This window comes from Pristis pectinata, chromosome 10 (assembly GCF_009764475.1).
Source record: "Pristis pectinata isolate sPriPec2 chromosome 10, sPriPec2.1.pri, whole genome shotgun sequence".
Taxonomy (NCBI): domain Eukaryota; kingdom Metazoa; phylum Chordata; class Chondrichthyes; order Rhinopristiformes; family Pristidae; genus Pristis; species Pristis pectinata.
The window spans coordinates 66,643,317-66,663,353 of record NC_067414.1 but is presented as its reverse complement, the minus strand read 5'-3'; the positions used below and the strand labels follow the sequence as shown (position 1 = coordinate 66,663,353).

The 20,037-nt window shown below is 38.3% G+C and overlaps 1 protein-coding gene across 1 annotated transcript in view; it reads right to left on the bottom strand.

The window, feature by feature from the left end:
* The window catches only part of LOC127575496 (structural maintenance of chromosomes protein 6-like), a 68,758-nt gene that overhangs the window by 45,384 nt on the left and 3,337 nt on the right, over nucleotides 1-20,037 (bottom strand). Inside the window, 7 exon segments of the mRNA XM_052025430.1 lie at nucleotides 9,862-9,923; nucleotides 13,500-13,529; nucleotides 13,532-13,635; nucleotides 14,277-14,379; nucleotides 15,481-15,511; nucleotides 15,513-15,651; nucleotides 17,765-17,942. Of these exon segments, the coding sequence (XP_051881390.1) occupies nucleotides 9,862-9,923; nucleotides 13,500-13,529; nucleotides 13,532-13,635; nucleotides 14,277-14,379; nucleotides 15,481-15,511; nucleotides 15,513-15,651; nucleotides 17,765-17,942 (647 nt within the window).

Genomic DNA, 20,037 nt, shown 5'->3' with positions numbered 1-20,037 from the left:
TTTAAAATTTATGGAGAAACAAATTACTCTTTTCTTAAAGAGAATACGTCGGAAGAGATTTCTAGTCTTATCGTATGGGATGCTTTTAAAGCCTTTATTAGAGGACAAATAAATTTCTTATACGGCAAGCATTAGGAAAAAAAGCTAACAGAGAAAAAGCCAATTTAGTTAATCATCTGAAACTATTAGATCAAAAATACGCTTTGGATCCAGATCTGGCTTATATAAAAGGTGAGTTGAAATTAAAACTAATGATCTTTTAACATATCCAATTGAAAGTCAACTTTAAAAGACAAAAGTCAATTTTATATTCATGGAGATAAAAATGGTTAAATTACTGGCTAACCAATTAAAAATCTCCAGAGCCGAGAAGGCAAATTAAAGAAATTTGTAAAGCCAATGGCAAGAGGACAACTGATCTTTTAGAAATAAATGATACTTTGAGAATTTTATTTAAACTTTAGAATTCCTAATTTTCCTAAAGATGATACTGTAATGAATAAGGTTGCTTGACCAATTAAACGTTCCTATTACTTTCTACTGATAACTGAAAACAGTTGGATCAATCTATTACATATAAAGGAAATTGCTGAGATTGTACGATCTTTACACTCTGGAAAGACTCCAGGTCCTGATGGATTTCCTGGAGAATTTTATAAGCCTTTTCCTCTTTGCTTATGCCTCATTTATGTGCTGTTTTTTTGGATTCTTTTAAATTGGGTAGATTATCACAATCTTTTATGAAGCCTCTATTTCACTCATTCTTAAGAAAAATAAGAACCCAACGAATGTGCTTCGTACAGACCAATTTGTTACTTAATGTAGATGTTAAAATTTTATCTAAAGTTCTGGCTCGTAGATTGGAAAACATTTTAGCTTCAATTATATCTGACGATCAGACTGGTTTCATTAAAAATCGATATTCTCATTTTAATATTCGCCGTTTATTGAATATTATCTGCTCTCCGTCTAAGGAGATATAGGATCGTGTGATATCTCTGGATGCCGAGAAGGCTTTTGATCGGATTGAATGGAATTACTTATTTAAAACTTTAGAGAAATTTAACTTTGGGCCCGATTTTATCCAATGGATTAAATTATTTATTCCCTTCTGCTTGAGTTCTTACTAACTTTCAAAATTCTAAATCTTTTAACCTTCAATGTGGAACCAGACAGGGATGTCCTTTGAGCCCTTTGCTCTTTGATTTGGCCTTAGAACCTTGGCTATTTCTCTCCGAATATCTAGTGACATCGTTGGTATCTCCAGAAGAGGTATTAACCATAAAGTTTCATTGTATGCCGATGATTTATTACTTTTTATATCTAATGTTAAAGCCTTGTTTCCTCCTATGCTTTCTTTACTTTCTTGTTTAGTCAATTTTCAGGATACACATTGAACTTACACAAAAGCGAACTTTTCCTTTGAATAACCTGGTACCACTTGATATTAACATTCCTTTTAAAATTGTAAGAAATCATTTCATCTATCTGCAGGTATCAATTACTAAAAATTATAAACATTTAAAGAAAATGTTCTCACCTTACTGTATTATGTGAAAAGGGGTTTATCAAGTTGGTCACTCCCTCTATATCATTGATTGGTCGAATTAATTCTATTAAAATAAATATTTTACCTAAATTCATATATCTATTTCAGGCTTTACCTGTTTTTATTCCTAAGTCTTTCTTTGACTCTCTTGATTCAATTATATCTTCCTACATATGGAATAACAAACATCCTACACTGAATAAAGTTCACCTTCAGAAGGTTAAAAAGAACGGAGGTTTAGCCTTAACCTAATTTTAGGTTTTATTACTGGGCAGTCAATATATGAAATCTTACAGTTTGGTTACATTACATTAATCAAGAGGCTTGTCCAGTATGGGGTTTCTTCGGAAGCTAAATCTTAAAAAATTTTCTATTATTTCTCTGCTTGGTTCTTCACTTCCTTTATCATTAAATAAACTAACAGATAATTTAGTAGTTAAACATGCTTTGAGGATTTGGTTACAATTTAGAAAATATTGTGGTTTATTGAGTTTTTCTTTGTCCAATCTTATTTTTTCTTATTTTTTTTTAAACCTTCTATGACTGATGTAGTTTTGAAAGAGTGGAACAAATCGGGTATTACTTGTTTTCAGGATCTGTTTGTTGGAGGAAACCTTTTTTTATTCGAACAATTATGTTCCAAGAATAATTTACCAAAACTCATTCTTTCCAATATTTACAGACTTCCTTCGATCTCAACTACATTCTTTTCTACCAGTCCTGATAAGAAATTTATTAGATGTAATTTTAATTTGAAGCCTTTTCACGATGGCTCAATATCCAATATTTACGATAGATTATTAGGAATAAGGTTCCAATGGATAAAATTAAAAATGCTTGGGAACAAGATTTGCAAATGTCAATTTCTGAGGAAACTTGGAATGAAATTTTTTAATTGGTTAATACTTCGTCATTATGCAGCCGTCATTCTCTCCTTCAATTTAAAGTGGCCCATAGAGCTTACTTGTCTAAAGACAAACTATCCCATTTTTATTCTGATATATCTCCTTACTGTGACAAATGCAATAACGGAGAGGCTTCTTTAATGCACATGTTCCGGACATGTCAGAGTCTTAAAAAATATTGGACAGAGGTGTTTCAAACTTTTTCTGTGCTTTTTTAACATTAATTTTAAACTTAATCCTTTGACTGCATTATTTGGGATTGCTGGAGAAAAAGATACAACTTTGAAGGCTTCTGATCTACACATTCTGGCTTTTATTTCTCTTATAGCCAGGAGGGCTGTGTTGCTTAAATGGAAGGAAGTTACTCCGCCTACTCATGCTCAATGGTTACGGGATGTTATGCCATACCTGAATGTAGAGAAGATCCGTCGTTCAATTCTTGAATCTAACTTAGACTTTCAAACCCTGTGGGGACCTTCTTTGAATTAGTTTCAAACCTTTGATTTGGTGACTAAAATGCAGACATTGGCTGATATTGTTAGGTTTCAAGGGTTTTTCCCTTGTCTTTTCTTCTATCAAACAGCTTCGGTTTTGGTAGTGGGAGTAGATTTTTTTTAATATAATAATATTCCAATTTTCTTTATTAACTATTACATGTGATTATTGAGTATTGTAATCTTAAGTATGATTTAACACAATGTATTCAGTAGTATTTTTATCCTCTTCTTTGATGCATGTATTCTGTATTTTTTCCATGGATTTAATAAAAATATTGTAAAGAGGGCATTGCTCCAACATCCTCATTCATATCTATTTACACTTCCAAACAGATCAGTTATAATTTATCACCCTCTCAGACCACAACACCATTTTGCATCACCTGGACAAGCTTATTACAGACATTTCCCTTGTTCTTTCCACCCCACCCAAATTTTTGTTTTTGATACAGGCACAGTGGGCTGAAGGGCCTGTTCCTGTATGGCACTCTTACATCTTCTAATTTTTCCTAGTTCTCATGAAAGGTCTTTGACCTGAAACATCACTATTCCTCTTACCACAGATGCTGCTTGGCCTAAGTATCTCCAACATTTTCTAATTCTAATTCAATTTTTCTTAGAATGGGGTAGGTGAAGGAAGATTGGTGTTGAAAATTTTACATTGAAGTAGAAATTAGACCTAGCAACAACAGTCCAACCTGCCACATTTGATAAACCTGGAAGAACTCTGCAGTCAAGAAACGGACAGGACTGCTAAGGATATGCACCTGATGCTTCAAAAGATATTAAACAAAGTACCACATAATGGACTTCAGCAAAACTAAACAGCATGAGATTAAAGGGTCTACAGTAATATGGATATACAACTGAATACAGGTCAATTAACAGTGTACCAGTGATAACTTGCTTTTCAGATGAAAATACAGTGCAATTCTCCAGGAAATTTGGTATTTAGACCACTAATCTTATGATGTTTATAACCTAGACTCTACCCAGAACAAATTTCAAAATTTATGATATAAAGTTTGACAATGTAGCAAACAGGAAGATGGTAAAGAGAAGTTAGAGAATGGACATACACATGATAAATGAAAAAGTATTAAGTAACACATTTTGATAGGAAGTATGGGATAAGGCAATATGAATAATATATTATGAGTGCAAGAACAGAGACAACCTGGAGTAAATGTACCAAAATCCTTGAAGGTGGAGAAACCTGTGAAGAAAGCATACTTAGAGCAAGAGCACAAGGAAGTTGTGCTAAATATCCAGTATACAGAAGAGGTCTTGACTGGGGTAGGTTGTTTAGTTCTGGGTACCACATTTTATGAAGGATACCAAGGTCTTAGAGAAGAGATGTACCACAATCATACCATGGATAAAGGAGCTAATGTGAAACGACTGCAAAAGTTGTTCTCTTTAGAGCAGGTGGTGGTTGAAGGGAGATTTGATGAATTAGATTAATGGAGTACATTAAAGGCAAACTAAACTGGCAAGTGACAAAAGATTTCGCCCCCACCCACCCCCCCCCCCCCCCAAAAGGTAAACAAGCATGTTTTGTGAATTACATCCACTACTTGACAGAGTGGTGGAAGAAAGTTCAAAAATAATGATCAGATTGGGAACTGGATATATGCTTTACAGGAAAACGGGAATTAATTAGGTAAACTCTACATTAGATCTGACAGAGGTACAAAGAGTCAAGTTGCCATCTTTCTGTTGTATCATTCTGTGATTCAAAAACAAAAGCACTTCAGCAGGCAGGTGGCAAAAAACTAATTAAGAACAAATAACTAAATAAAGAATCACAGGTTAACATTCTGAATACTGGACGGTTGAGTGGTTCAAAATATTTTTACTTGAGATGCAAGTTTTCAGGTAGCTTAGAATTCCAATCCTTTTACCCAATTTCTCTCAGAACCGAACACAATTTTCTTCTCCCTCACAGATCATGTCCAAAACCCTTCTAATGCACCCACCAATTCCAGACTCTATTCTTTCTCTTCGTCTCAAGGCCAAACCAACATTCCCAATTTCATTCATCAGTTGAAAACAGTTTGTCCCCACTTCTTTCTTTCACTTTGATTAGATCAAAATTAGTTTAGTGAAAAGAAGTTCCTATTGGACAAGACAAATCTTCTTGGACACCTAAGTACATACACTGATGTGCCTTCTTGAACAATACATGAACCCAATGCATTCGAACTGCAATTTACTTTAATAACTTTGTTATCTGAGGTGACATTTAGATTCTTGGAACAATAATAAACCTTGGTGGGACTACACCTTAGAGTATTATTTTCAATTTTGGTCTCCTTACCCAAGAAAGGGGATGTAGGGAGGACAGCAAAGCTTCACTAAACTGCTTTCAGGACAGTAGGTTTGCCATATGACACGAGATTGAGGAAATAGCCTGTATTCTTCCACGTTGATCTCATTAAATCATACAAAGTTCTAAAGTGACTGCCACGCTAAATGCAAGGAGGGTTGAGGGCAGTTTTTCCCCCAATAAAAGGTAGGTGCTTAGGACTGAGATATAGAGAAATTACTTCACTTGGCTGGCAAGCCACTGGAATTCTCTACCCAGAGGACCAGGGAGGCTCGGTCATTGTGTTCATTCAAAACACATCTGACAGATTTCTGGACAATGAGGGGATAAAGGGCTATGGCAATAATACTCAAAAGTGGCACTGAGGTAGATCAGCTGTGAATGGCACAGCAGAATCAAAGGGTCAGATGGCCTAAGGTCATACAGCACATAAACAGGTCATTTGGCCCATTATGTCTATACTGACAGTCAGGTGTCCATCAGTACAAATTCCAGCTGCCAGTACTTGATCTGTAGTCTTGGCAGTTCAAGTGTTCATTCAGATACTTAAAATGTTGTAACAGTGTCTGGCTCCACCACAAACTTAGGCAGTGCCTTCTAGATTCCAACCACCCCCTGGGTGAAAAAATTCTCTCTCAGATCCCCTCTAAACCAATTACCCCTCATCCAAAACCTATACCCTCTGGTTATAGACACGTCTGTTATAGGTAAGGGTTTCTACTATCTACTATACCTCTGCCCCTCAATTTTGTATACCTCTATCAGGTTCTCCTCAATCTCCTCCTCTCCAAGGAAAATAAACCCAGTCTATCCAGTCTCTCATAATTGAAATGCTCCATCCCAGGCAACATCCTGGTAAATCGTCCCCGCTCAGGTGCAACTACATCCTTCCTATAGTGTGATGACCAGACCTGCAACATACTCCAGCTGTGGCTTAAAACAAAGCTTTATAAAGTTATACTATGACTTCCATGCTCTTGTATTCTATGCCCTGCTAATGAAGGCCAGCACCCTGTATGCCTCCTTCATGACCTTATCTACCTGTGCTGCCACCTTTAAGGATATATGGACTTGTACACCAAGGTCACTCTTATTCTATGCCTCCTTGGGCCCTGCCATTCAGCGTGCATGTCTTAACTTTGCCAAACCTTCCGACAAGCATCACCTCACATTTATCAGGATTGAATTCCATCTGCCATTTCTTTGCCCAACTTACCAGCTGATCGATATTGTCCTGTAGCCTGAGAGTACCTTCCTCACATCAACATCACCACTAACTTGTGTGTCATCTGCTAACTTACTAATCATACTTCATAAATCCTGAGTTCAAGTAACCTGATGCATGAGGCAAAACAAATGCGCACAGTTCTGGTCATCACAACATAGGAAGGATGAGATTGCACTGGAGGGGACAGGAGAGGGATGATGAGGGATGCAGAGCTATGATGACAGAATGGATAGGCTTGGTTTGCTTTCCTTAGCGATACTAATCCATTTACCAGCATGCCAAGTACATGATAGTCAGCATGGACCAGTTTGGGCCAAAGGGCCAGCTTCCGTGCTGTAATGTAAAAGTGGAAATGGTAAGGGTTAATAATGTACAGCTGTTAATGCTTCAACCATGGCGTGACTATAGTTGTGACTGCAAGATGTGCAAAAACTTGGTGAAACAAAGAAGTGCTTAAGGCATATCTTGTTTTGCTAAAGTTTGTTGACTAAAACCACTAGAACCAGCTGAGCAGTTGTATTGCTGTTAACCACCTAGAAACAGAAGATGCGATAGCTGAAGTAAGCAACTGCCCAGGTATGTGCAACTCCGCACATAGGCATCTTTAGATTAAGTATAAAAAAGAGGGACATAAACATTAAATCTCTGAGTGGGGATCAGTACAGAGCTCAGGTTATGCTGTTTACTCTCTCTGTATCCCTCACTCCCGCTAGTATTAAATAATAAAGCACTTATTGTACACACCTTGGTTCTGCTGTTGTCTACTTTATTACAGAGCGGATTGACTCTCACAGTATGACCGAACTTCACGACCAACATTCTTCCTACACTACATAATCAGACAGATCTAATACATGTACCATTATGGTTTTCATCTTCAGTCATGAATGCTATATTTAATGCCACCTTTACTGCATTGGTACAGTTGTATTTTATATCCACAAGTGGTAGGCACATTTTGGAGACTGCAAAATATGCAAATCACACCACTTCTTGTAAGCTGTCCCATAGCTTCTAATTTGTAAAAAGACACATTCTACCAGCTGTGAAGTTGAACGCAATGTGAAGGAAGTGTTAAAAGACAATGGGTGAGGTGCGGCAACAATTGGCAGGTTTGAATGGAACCATTCTTCAACTCAGTTGGGATAGTCATTAACCACAGCAGGAAACAGGGCACATCTGTGATACATCCTCCCACATTTTAATTAATCAAGCTCAATTGTTACCAGTTTTAAAGTAATTAGCAATACACTGAATCATTTCCTTGTACATAATTGATCAATATTTGGTTTCAAAAGCATTCTTCCCAGTTTTCACATTTATATACTGGTTCAAGCAGCAGAATTTCTTAGGCTAGGGAATGCATTTGTTTCATAATGCAAGAGATTTTAAGCAGTGGAATATGGAACAAGGTTGGAAGTTAGCCATTCACAGATCAGCTTTATATTTTTTGCACTACAGCTTTCCCAAATGACTGGAGGTGCTTTGTACATACAGTAGGTATGAAGAAGAACAGAAGAGAACTATGATGGAATTAAGTCCTCACATCCAATGCACCTACTTCACCAATGGAATCCTCTTGCCCACTAATGAAATGCATTCAATAGAACCTTTAATATAATAACATCCCACACCACTTAATAGGAGGTGCTAACAATTTGACACAAAGGTATGAACACAGGAACCAAAATTTTGGTCGAAAGGGAATATTTTAAAATGGAGGGAGAGAGATGGGCCAAAAATAGAACATGCTAGAAACTCAGGTTCAGGTAGCACTTGTGGAAAGAGAAGCAGAGTTAATGCTTTAGATGAAAGACCCTTTGCCAGAAAGCATTACTTTTAAGTTGCAGAGAAGGAAGGGGTGGATAGGCCTAAAATCTGACAGGATGAAGCCAGAATAAACTTGGGGATAAGCCATGGGGGAGGGGGGGGGGGGGGGGGGGGGGGGGGGGGGGGGGGGGGGGGGGGGGGGGGGGGGGGGGGGGGGGGGGGGGGGGGGGGGGGGAGGGGGGGGGGGGGGGGGGGGGGGGGGGGGTGGGGGGGGAGGGGAGTAGGTGGGAAAAGAAAGACAAGAAAAAAACCCTGAAAACTACAAAAGCAGTGCTGGAGTCATACTTAGCAGGTCAGGCTATGGTAGTGCAGAGAGGAAGAAAAATTAGCAAAGCAACAAATAGGTGATGCACAGCCAACTGTTGTACAGAGAATTCTTGGTCCCACTCCCACTCTAACCTCCCTTTGTGGCCTCCTGCACTGTTATAACAAGACCAAAATAAGTTTGTGGAACAGCACCACATCTTCTATCTCGGCACAATGCAGGATTCAGTATCAAACTTTAAGCTTCAGGTCACTCGCTTTCTCAGTTTATATCAAAATTAGCCAACTCTTCTGGAGGTCATCCAGCTCCAATATTGGTTCAGGTTTTCCCCTCGCTCAATTAGCATGGCCTGACCTGCTGGGAATTTCCTGTAGGTCTACATTTTAGACCTCGTGTTCACTCTTTCTAATTTCCCTCATTAACCTATCATATGATCATTAATGAATCAATGCAATGGAGGGTGGCAAAGAGGTAAAAGTAATTCAGAGCTGTATCAACAAGTGTGCCAAATTTGACAGCATATTTATGAAATATATCACCAAGGTAAAGCAAGCAATTCAGAAATAGGGGGCAGGCTGTAATAGATGTACTTAAAGTAAACATTTCACAAAATATTCAGTATCAGATATTGTTTTGCAAACCACAAGGAATTCTAAAAGTCATCATAATCTTTGCTAAATATATACAACTTGGTAAGCATGGTTATCATTTTATGGGTATATTGTCATCTTTATCCAAAAAAATCAGGATCAACGAAAAAGCAATGCAAGAATGTTAACTCAAGAAATCAAAAATGTTATGAACTTTTGCTTGAAAATATACTAGCCAAATTATGTTGTTCTTTGGAAAAATTACAACGTACTCCAGATTAATGAGAATGTTACTCCAATTATCCCACTGAAGTGTCAGAAATATAATGGTACCAACGGAGTGCACAATTTTGCAATGATATTGGCTTGCCCCAGGCATCTAGAAATAAGAACTTCAAAAGTCAAAATCAGTCCCAAGATCATGCTGTGGTGCAGGGGCACCTCAGAGACTCCAAAGAGCTTTGCCCTGCTGATACCCATATCCTCCCAGGCAAAGCCTACTCTACCAGGTATTTCTAAATGGTTTTCATTACAAGTACTAGCCAGGCCTGAGGTTGCCGAGTTTTTGATATCATATGGGATCAGACATTTCTGGGCCAGTATTATAAGGCAATGAGACTACTAACTCATGCACACAAAATCATGAATCTTGAGGGAACAAGACCTACCTGGATATTGAATTGGTCCAATATTGTATTGAGTTCTTCTTTCTTTGTGGAAACTAAGTGTCCTACAGAAAGGAGATAGAACAAAGGGTGAAAATGATGGCCTATTGAAACTGCACAAGGAGCATGTAAAATTTTCAGTGAAAACCAAAGAAATCTTTACATTTGGTTTAACCTTACCATTCACCCTATCCAAAAATCTTGAATAATATCATGAGCCAAACTGTGCTAGCTGTAGCCAGAGATTTAAGGGAATGGCTGATGTCTGGCCTTCTGCATTTAAGTTCTGGACATATCTGGATCCATCTCAAGTCCAAGACTTACTATGTAACAGATGCACCTGCATTAGCACTGTGTGGAGTCAGTTGGTGGAGCCTTTGTCAGCATTACCCAGCTTTTGACTGTTAATTTCATCTTTCTGATCCTGAGCAAGTGTAGACCTGGTGGAGATTAAGAGCCATTCATTTAAATGGTGATTTTTGGTTGAAGAATAGGGAAGTTTTCCGCACTCCCAATTATTTCACTTTAGTTTAATATTTTAATAAAGTAATTGAAATTTTGAATACTAATGAGCTTTTAATTTTAATTTTTTTTAAGTTTTCAAATGTTCCTGAATGATTGATACCTAAAAATAAATTCTTTGACAGCTTTGACACAAAGCAAAACCTGTCTCCACCCCAGGTTCACCCACTGAAGCCTTCTGGGGACAGGACCTCAGCAATGTGCTACCTGAAGCCTATTTGCCACCAAGGCCTAACCACTCTTCCAGGAACCAGAGGTTTCACCTACGGTTGGCAAGGAGAGCATAGCAGTGGGACGGAGCCAGAATGATTCAGCACTCAATCCTTCTCCCAATTCAGAATTAAAATATATACTATTACTTTAGGAAATAAGATGAGCCGAAGGGCCTGTTTCTGTGCTGTATGACTATCACTCTAAGGCATCTTTAACCTGTGCTCAATCCACTTGCAATATAGAGCAAGTATATTTTGTCTTCCCATTGCTTGACATATGTTAACTTTCTGTGATGTGTAGCAAGACATTCAATTCCCTCTGAAGCACCAATGTTCCAATCTCTCTCCTTCTGAAAAGAATACTCCACTTTTCTATTCACCTGAAGGGTTGACATTTTCCTCATTGAACTCCAAATGCAATGTCCTCATCCATTCACATTATTCTGTCTGCATCTCCAGACAGCCTCTCAATTCACATTGTCACCCTATTTTGGATCATCAGCAAATTGGAGGTATTACACACGTGCAGCCCACCCCCCGCACCCACCCCCAACCCCCCCACCTTCCGAATTAACAATTATAGACAGTAAACAGTTGGAGCTCCAGCACTCCACTAATTGCACACACCCCAATCAAAAAATGACCTGTCCATTTCTACTGGTTTCTGCTCGTTAAGCAATTCCCTAGCAAAGTTTGGAAGCAACAGTGATTGCATTCACCATCTCCATCATGTCCTAAAGATTTATTGGCTTTCACTCTCATTAGTTTCCTTGAAACTAATGCTTAGCTCGGCATTCTCCACTGACCTCTTGTTCTCCTTTAACAGTTCTTATATTGTAAAGGGAAAAAACAAAAAATCTGTTTGATTTACCCGTCATTTGCTTATTTCCCTCAACACAACTTCTTTCTCAGATTACAGGAACCAAATTCAGTTTTGCCATTTTATTTTAAATATTTATAGCAGCCATTAAGTAGTCTGTTTTTCTTTCTCACAAGATTACTCTCATATCCTATTTCACTTACTTTCCATTTTTTTTGATCTTCATTTGCCACATTCTGAAATCTTCCCAAACCTCTCACTTACTCCTTTTTTGCCAAAATAATAATCCTTTTTCTTTGATCTAATAACTAACTTTTGTTTTCCCAAAGCTGGACCACTTTTCCTGTGGGGCTATTGAGCCTTTAAAAAAAAGTATATACAATAGTTGCAAATTACTTTGTAAACATCAGCTTTTGCTGGTCTTCTATGATACCTAGTTTCCCAATCCACCATAGCCAACCTTCAACTTAAAACAGCCATCTTAATTGACACATATCCATCACTAGTGTACACTGCAACCATTGTACACCATCAACAAAATGCAGCATAGTTACGCAACTAGGCTACTCAAACAGCACCCCGCACTGGTGACTCCTAGCACCAGAACATTAAGGGCAGCAGGCACATTGGGGCAACCACCATCATCTGCAGGTTCTTCTCCAAGTTTTGCACAACATTCTGATACAGGAATGTAGACAAGAGATTCTGCAGATGCTGGAATCTGGAGCAACACACACAAAATGTGGTGGAACTCAGCAGGTCAGGCAGCATCTATGGAGGGAAATAAACAGTCGACATTTCGGGTCAAGACCCTTATCAGGACTGAAAGGAAGAGCGCAGAAGCTGGAATAAGAAGGTTGGGGGAGAGGTGGGGGGAGTACATGCAGACAGGTGATAGGTGAGTTCAGGTCATGGGGGAAAGTAGGAGGGTTGGTGGGGGGGGGGGGGAAAGAAGAAAGAAGCTGAGAAGTGATAGGTAGAAGAGGCAAAGGGCTGAAGAAGGAATCCAGTAGGAGAGGCCATGGCTGGGTATGGGGGTATCCATGGCCGCCTCTACTGCCACAGAGGCAGACGTAGATTGGAGGAACGACAACCTCTATTTTGCCTTGGTAGTCTCCAACCAGCTAGAATAAGAAGTCGGGGGAGGGGTACATGCAGGCAGGTGATAGGTGAGTCCAGGTGATAGGTGAGTCCAGCTGATAGGGGAAGGTAGGTGGATGGGGGAAGAAGCAAGAAGCTGAGAGGTGGTAGGTAGAAGAGGCAAAGGATTGAAGAAGAAGGAATCCAGTAGGAGAGGGCACTGGACCATGGAATCAAGGGAAAGAGGTAGGGAATAGATAAGCAGGTCATGAGGTTGGGGGAAGGGGGAAAGAGAAGGGGGAAGACAGCCTCAGGAATGAGGGAAGACACAGGGGAAAAAAAAGAGAGGGGGGGGTTGGAGGAAGAGGGGCAGGGTTAACAGAAGTTAGAGAAATCAACGTTGAAGCCGTCAGGTTGGAGACTACCAAGGCAAAATATGAGGTGTTGTTCCTCCAGTCTACGTCTGGCCTCAATGTGGCAGTAGAGGCAGCCATGGATACCCCCATACCCAGCAATGGCCTCTCCTACTGGATTCTTTCTTCAGCCCTTTGCCTCTTCTACCTATCACTTCTCATCTTCTTTCTTCTCCCCCTCCCCCCACCCTCTTACTTTCCCCCTATGACCTGAACTCACTTATCACCTGTCTGCATGTACTCCCCCCCACCCCTCCCCCAACCTTCTTATTCCAGCTTCTGCTCTCTTCCTTTCTAGTCCTGATGAAGGGTCTTGACCCGAAATGTCGACTGTTTATTTCCCTCCATAAATGCTGCCCGACCTGCTGTTCCCCCAGCATTTTGTGTGTTGATGTAGGAATGTATTGTCCTTCCATCGTTGTTGCTTGGTCCAATCCAGGATCTTGCTACGAACAGCACTGTGACACTAATTTCACTACAAGACCTGCAGCAGTTCTGGAGGTGGATCACCAGCATATTCAAGGATAATTAGGGATATGGCAATAATCATGCCCACATCCAAAAAAATTACTTGAAAACAAAAATGAGTTTTACCTGACTGACTTTTCAGTCTGTATTGTCTTATCCATCCCCAGAAATACGTTGCTCCACAATGACAGCTTCTCCATATTTATCAGGTTTAAACGCATCAGGTCCTCTGTTTCTTAATGTTATTGAAATATCTGCAGAACTAGAAATAAAAAAATTAGAAATTGAAGTTAATTTTGCAACTCACTTCCTGGGGGTTTATACCCTTATTTTAATGTCACTAGATTATTGAATTAATTATTCAAATGAATCGGAGTTTTAAATGAGGTCCTAGACTACAAAATAAGATTGCAAAAATATTAAGTAGTTGGCACTCCACCCATGCCAAACCATGAGTACAGCAGGTATTTTAGTGATTAAATAAAAATTTGAACAGTGACATCAGATGTCATTCTAAAAACTATGGTCATTGATAAGTGGATTTTTTCTGATGAAATATTTAATTCTTTTAAAAAAGCTGCAGCTTCACAGCCTCTCTCCCAAATGCCTAAGAAATGTCGTATAACACATATCAGATGAAGGATCAGATTTTCTTGAATTGCACCGCAGGATGTAGCCATTGCCACTAAAGAGAGTTGTAAACGTAGTTAGTTGTCTTGATGCATCTTGAAAATGTATACAAGAGCTTACATTGCTACAAGCTTCTGATAAGTCTTTAAAATATTTTACTGATCAGAATAGCTCTCTTTGTTTGAGAGTAAAATGCTAAAGACAGAAATAATTGATAATCACATTCAAGTTATATAAAATTGATCAATACAACTTAAGTAAAAATAATTAAACCTTACCCTTTGACCACTTTTACAAATCCTTTTATAGAGTATCCCCCTATTTGTGGCAGTAGCTTTCCCACCAAGCCCTACAATGAGGGCTGTTAGTACAGCAGCTCTTCCCACCTAAGGACAGACAGAACAAAATTTTGAAAGATTCTTGTGCATTAAGTCTTGCTCCTTTCCCCCCCTCCCCAGAACAATTTCACAACCCTGTGAGTATATTGCCACGTAAAAAGCCTGTAAGAAACATATTTAAAGTGCATAGTTAACTAACAATTATACTTCTAAAGATCAAGGAGAAATGGTAGTAATTGACATAGGAAACCAGAAATACACAGTAACTCATATTAGATAAAACAGTGATGTTTTAAGGGAAGAATGTTTAGCATCCAGGGACTGTTGATTGGTTATTACATATTAAAAAGGTAATCCACATGGACCATTAGAAAAGAAATTGTGATCTATCACCATCTTCTGACAATTTCACCTATCCTCAGATTTAAAATATATCCATGCCAAGTAAACACACACACACAGAGACAATCATTGCATTGAGCAAGATCAGTTTGCTGTGAAATGCAACAGTGGGGAAAAATTATGTAATTCACACCCTCTTGCATTTTGTCATTTATTTTCAATTTTTTTGGATTTTAACAGTAAAAAATAGTTTTATCCAAGTGGCTTTGATTTAGAATAGGTTGTCTATTAGGTTGTTGACTACAAATTGATAGCTTTCAAAAGTGAATTAAAAATTGCAATCACTTGGGGTAAGAACACAAGAGTGCAGATAGCAGACAAGCTCTTTCAAAGAGTTGTGCAGACTAAATGAGCCACATAGCCTCCTTCTGAACTATAAGGTAAATTAATAACAATGATTGAGCATGGGAGCTTCTTTATGGTCCAGGCTCAGGAGCTGGATGATTAAACAGATCTGCCACCAAGAGATAACGGCAGCACAAGAAGATAATAGTCTATGTAATAAAAAAAGTCATTTGGAATAACAGAAACTTTCTCAGAAATACAAGAATAGGAATTGAGGCTTTGTAGGAAGTAAAGTACTGTATATTCTCTTCTAAATATTTCTGAATATGAATATATATCTATTATATAACAAATGACAAATCTTAAGATAACCTATAGAAGTCTGCTTGAAGATGCAAAAGATGGTAGTTGAGAAGAAAACACATATTCAGCAAGAGGTATTAACAGCTAACAACACTTACTTCCATTGTTTCCAACCACAAAAATTCACATTGGGTCCAAACTTAAAGGGTCCAAGGCAAGCATGGCACATAAAATTTTTCAACGAAATACTCTCAATTATTCCTACTTCACCTTCATTCTGAAAGATTAAAATCTGGATTAGATCACTACAAGCTGTATTACTGGCGTGAAAAAATAGATTATGCTTTAGTCAAAACAGTGATCGATGCAGTGAAGCACGCAGAATACCTGAAAGAACTGGATTATACAGGGTACACACGAATAAGCCTTTGGGCCATATCAACCTATATGGGTGTTGACGTGATAGTCAAGCCAATCCTGTCCTCATCTAAACTTATCAGTTATCCTCCATGGTAGTATCTCTATCCTCTATGACTATCTGATATTGATGGCCTCCTGTTATGTGCTACCTCAATTTTTCATAATTTTAAAAATGTTTTAGCTGCCTTTTCCCAAGTCCTCATTCTCTCCTTTTCTGTAATCCTGGTCATTTCTGGTCTCATCTTTGTAAATCTTCTCCACACCCTTTCTAACACATTTTTAAAAAAAATATATATATACACACAATATATATCACACACGCACACACAAAAAATATATATATATTTTTTTGATTTTCAGCTAGAAATTTACACAATACTCTGTATGATCTATCCAAAATCAGATACAGGTTTGGAATAAGTTTAAGTTTTCAATTCTATCCCTCTTAAAAAAAGACCATAATGCCTGGCGTGCCTTCTTAATAGCTAATTGCTTTCCAACTAATTAAGTTATGCCACAATGCCTCTGTATACCTTGTCCTCTCAAAATGCACAAATGGACGATCCAGATGAGGGGCTTTACCTAGAGTACGATTAGTTTGCTTAACATACCCCTTTTCCTATTTAAGTACAATCATCTCATTACTTATTCCAATATCCAATGTTGCATCTACCTTTTTCTATTCTTATAAGAACCAAAGCAAAATAATGATTTAATCATTCTGCCATCTTCCTACTGTGGCTTATGGTACTGTACGATCAATTTCTTAATGACATATTCCTATTCCAAATTTCTTTTTATTGAGAATGTGGCAGATCTTATTTCTCCTTTCCAGCACAAGCAAAGCCCAAATATCAAACAAAATTTAAAACACCATTCAGCTGATCATCAAGCAACATCTTTGTATTCATCTGCCCTCTAGGAGTCACTCCAGTGTAATTTCTGTAGCATCCAAGTGACACTGTATTTTGGCCACTCCATTTCTCTGGCTAAAAAAAAAAGTAAATATATGGGCCAGAATAGTTTTAATCTCAAGTCTTACATCATGGAAATTTAACTCATTATATGCTAAACATTCTGTTACAAACTGATTACAAGTGTTTTACATTTAAAGGCAAACACTTTTAGGACAACACTATATGCATTCTTATAGTCATTTCTTCAGCTATCTTACAGATACATGCAAAATGAAAATATCTTTGAAGATAGGGTGCTCCATGTAAAGTCTATCTTTAGACCTTTGGAAAATGTTAAATGTCAATATCAAGGATACAAAGATTGAATACCAAGGATACCTAAACCAGAAGGGAAGACATTTATAATCAAGACAGTTATGATTAAAGAAAGGGCAATGAAGCTTAAAATGAAGATCAGGGACCAGATGCACACACAGGAGCACGAAAAAAGAATTCAGGTTATTTCAAAACCAACATGACCAAGACATTATCAAGCTGCTTCTTTCACAACTTTGCTCTTTCAATCATTTTGAAACCTCTTTATTCAGAGAAAACTAAGCAAGCAAAATAGTAATTGAAGCAAAAAATCAACAGGTTATGGTAATTCAAAACAAAAGGTTGACAATGCTGGCAGCACTCACTGGGGTAAGCAGCATCCATGGGGACATAGGGAGACGGAAGGTAATTACCTCAAATTGATAAATTCTAAATGTTAAAATCCCAAGGGCTACAATGTGCCCAAACAGAATTTGAGATGCTGTTCCTGGAGCAACATAGGAAGGTGAAGACAGAGGTCAAAGCAGGAGTGTGTGGAGAATTCAGTTGACATACAACAAAAAGATCAGGATCACCCTTGCAGCCCGAAAAGGGTTGTACTGCAAGCAGTTGGTTTCTCCATGTAAAGCAGACAGTTCTGTAAGCATCAAATGCAATACATTAAGCAAGCAAAATTATATGGGACTGCTGATCCATAATCAGGACATCAAGGAAGTGTACATAAACATCTCTGTACTATTTTGCTAGACAATCCAGCTTCTGCATATGATAAATAACTTACCAAGAGTGAATTCGGAAGACAATCTCCACTTTGCCCATTAATTGCTGCACTTTTCCAATTACTTCCGTTGGCTTCATCTGGATCACCTTCCTTAATGGTTTCAGTTTTGATTCTTTTTGTGGGCAATGTTCCTTCAGAAACATTTTCTTTTCGTTTTGACATGTTAAATGACTAGAACCTATAAATAAAAAATATGCAAATCATTAACAATATGACCTTAACCTGCTCCACAATTATTAAGTTTAAAATCAAATCCACTTGGTAGAAGAATTCCAAAAAATCCAAGTAGATTACAATACCCACTGGAATAAACTTAAATCTATTCTGACTACATCTCATCATTAGAGATGTATTCATCTCTGAAGCTTCAGCCCACTCTTCAAAATATATTCTTGAGATACTAGCAAATTCACAAACTGTTTTGTAATCAAACCAAAAATGCCAGAAACATTCAAAACATCAGGCAACATCCATGGAAAGAGAACAGTTAACGATTCATGTTGAAAACCCCTTGTCAGAACTTCGACTTTGACCCAAAACAAATGTTGCCTAACCTGTGGAGTATTTCCAGTATATTCTGTTTTTGTTTCAGATTTCCAGCATCTGCAATTTCTTCCTCAACTGTAAGTAAAATTGGTTACTGGAACTCAACATGGATAACAGTTCTACAAATTAAACAAAACACTTGCAGGATGCACAAGCAAATAAAAGGGAAAAGACCACTTCCACCTCACAATGAAAAAGAATCGGTTCTGTATTTCATGCTGCACATTGGAGCACTCACTCAATGTTATAGATTAATCTCTTAAGAGCCTTTATTCAATCTATTCTGCTGTGGCCTCTTTTAGGTTTTGGAAAGAACACTGGAAAATCTGTTGGAATTTTCCATCAACATTGTCCTGAACTTCATATGATGGAGTCAAAGTTGACCCCATGGTTTCTTTATTGTCGAGTAGCCATTGCACACCATCTGCCATGTACCAACTGCTCTGCTGCAAGGGTACTGACGCCCACCCATATATGGGCACACAGATGCCACTTGGCATGTGCTCACTCACACTGGCATCCACAAGTGTGGGCTCGGATACATGAGATCTTGCCTACTGCTCCATCTTTACCCCTCCCCCTCATACCCATGCATACCATCTACATACTGCACACCTTGTCCACGTTCCCAGTCCTGGCTGCACACCTGGCCTACCTTACAGGTCCTAATGAATAGTGTGCAGATATGCTTAGTTGTGCTCCAAAAAAAAAGTAACCCGTAATTGACCAATATTAGCTTCTATCATGATCCTGGGCTAGACAACACTGCATAATATTTGTATAAAACAAATGCCCTGCATAAGGATTAAAATCAACTTAAAAGCAGATTGTCCCAGACAGTCTGTAAACAGTCAAATATAGAAAATGCTCAGTGAACAAAAATACTCATTAGCTTGGGAAGTATCTGTGGAAGGAGGAAAAAGGAAAATAAAATCCCAGGTTGACAACTTTCCATTACTTTTCTGCATGAACATAAAAGTCACACAAAGTCTGTAACTCATGTACAAACTTCCCTGTTCCATTCACCATTACGCCTGCCCTGCACAGCCTTTGAGTTCAGTAAAATTTTGATTTTAAAATGTTTTTATTTTTCATTTCCTCCATATCTACAACTCTAAGATTTGTGGTCCTCCAATTCTGCACTGAGGATATACAAGTCACTCCTCACTCCACCCTCAGTGGCCAGTCTTTCCCTTGCCTCCCTCCACTTGCAAGATTCTCCTTAAAATCTACATCCATGATTAAATACCACAACCATCTTAAGTGGGGTAGATTCAGAACAGATGCAATAGCTCAAAGTCATGCATCCATAATACACCATGGACCAAAACCTGTAGATGAAGTTTATTCTACCTCCATCTGTACCCTTATATCCAATATTTCCCTCACTACATAATTACCCTCAAGCTAAGACACCAGCCATGGCTCCACGAGTCATGTAAAAGAAGATGCTGACATAACTTAAAATGAGATGTCATCAATGATGAAACTGCAGTGCAAGACTACAAGCATGCTTACGACAAAATACATTGCAATGGACTGACCCAAGTGAATCCTGCATCAACTGATCAGATCAACGCTTTTCAGTTCAATCATATCCAATCATGACTGATGGTGGAAAATTAAACTACAAGAAATTGTGACTTTATTAATATCCCCTTCAATGGCAGTCAAGAATGACAAGAGTGCCAAAGGCTAGCCTGATGCTTACAACTGGTCAGAGAATG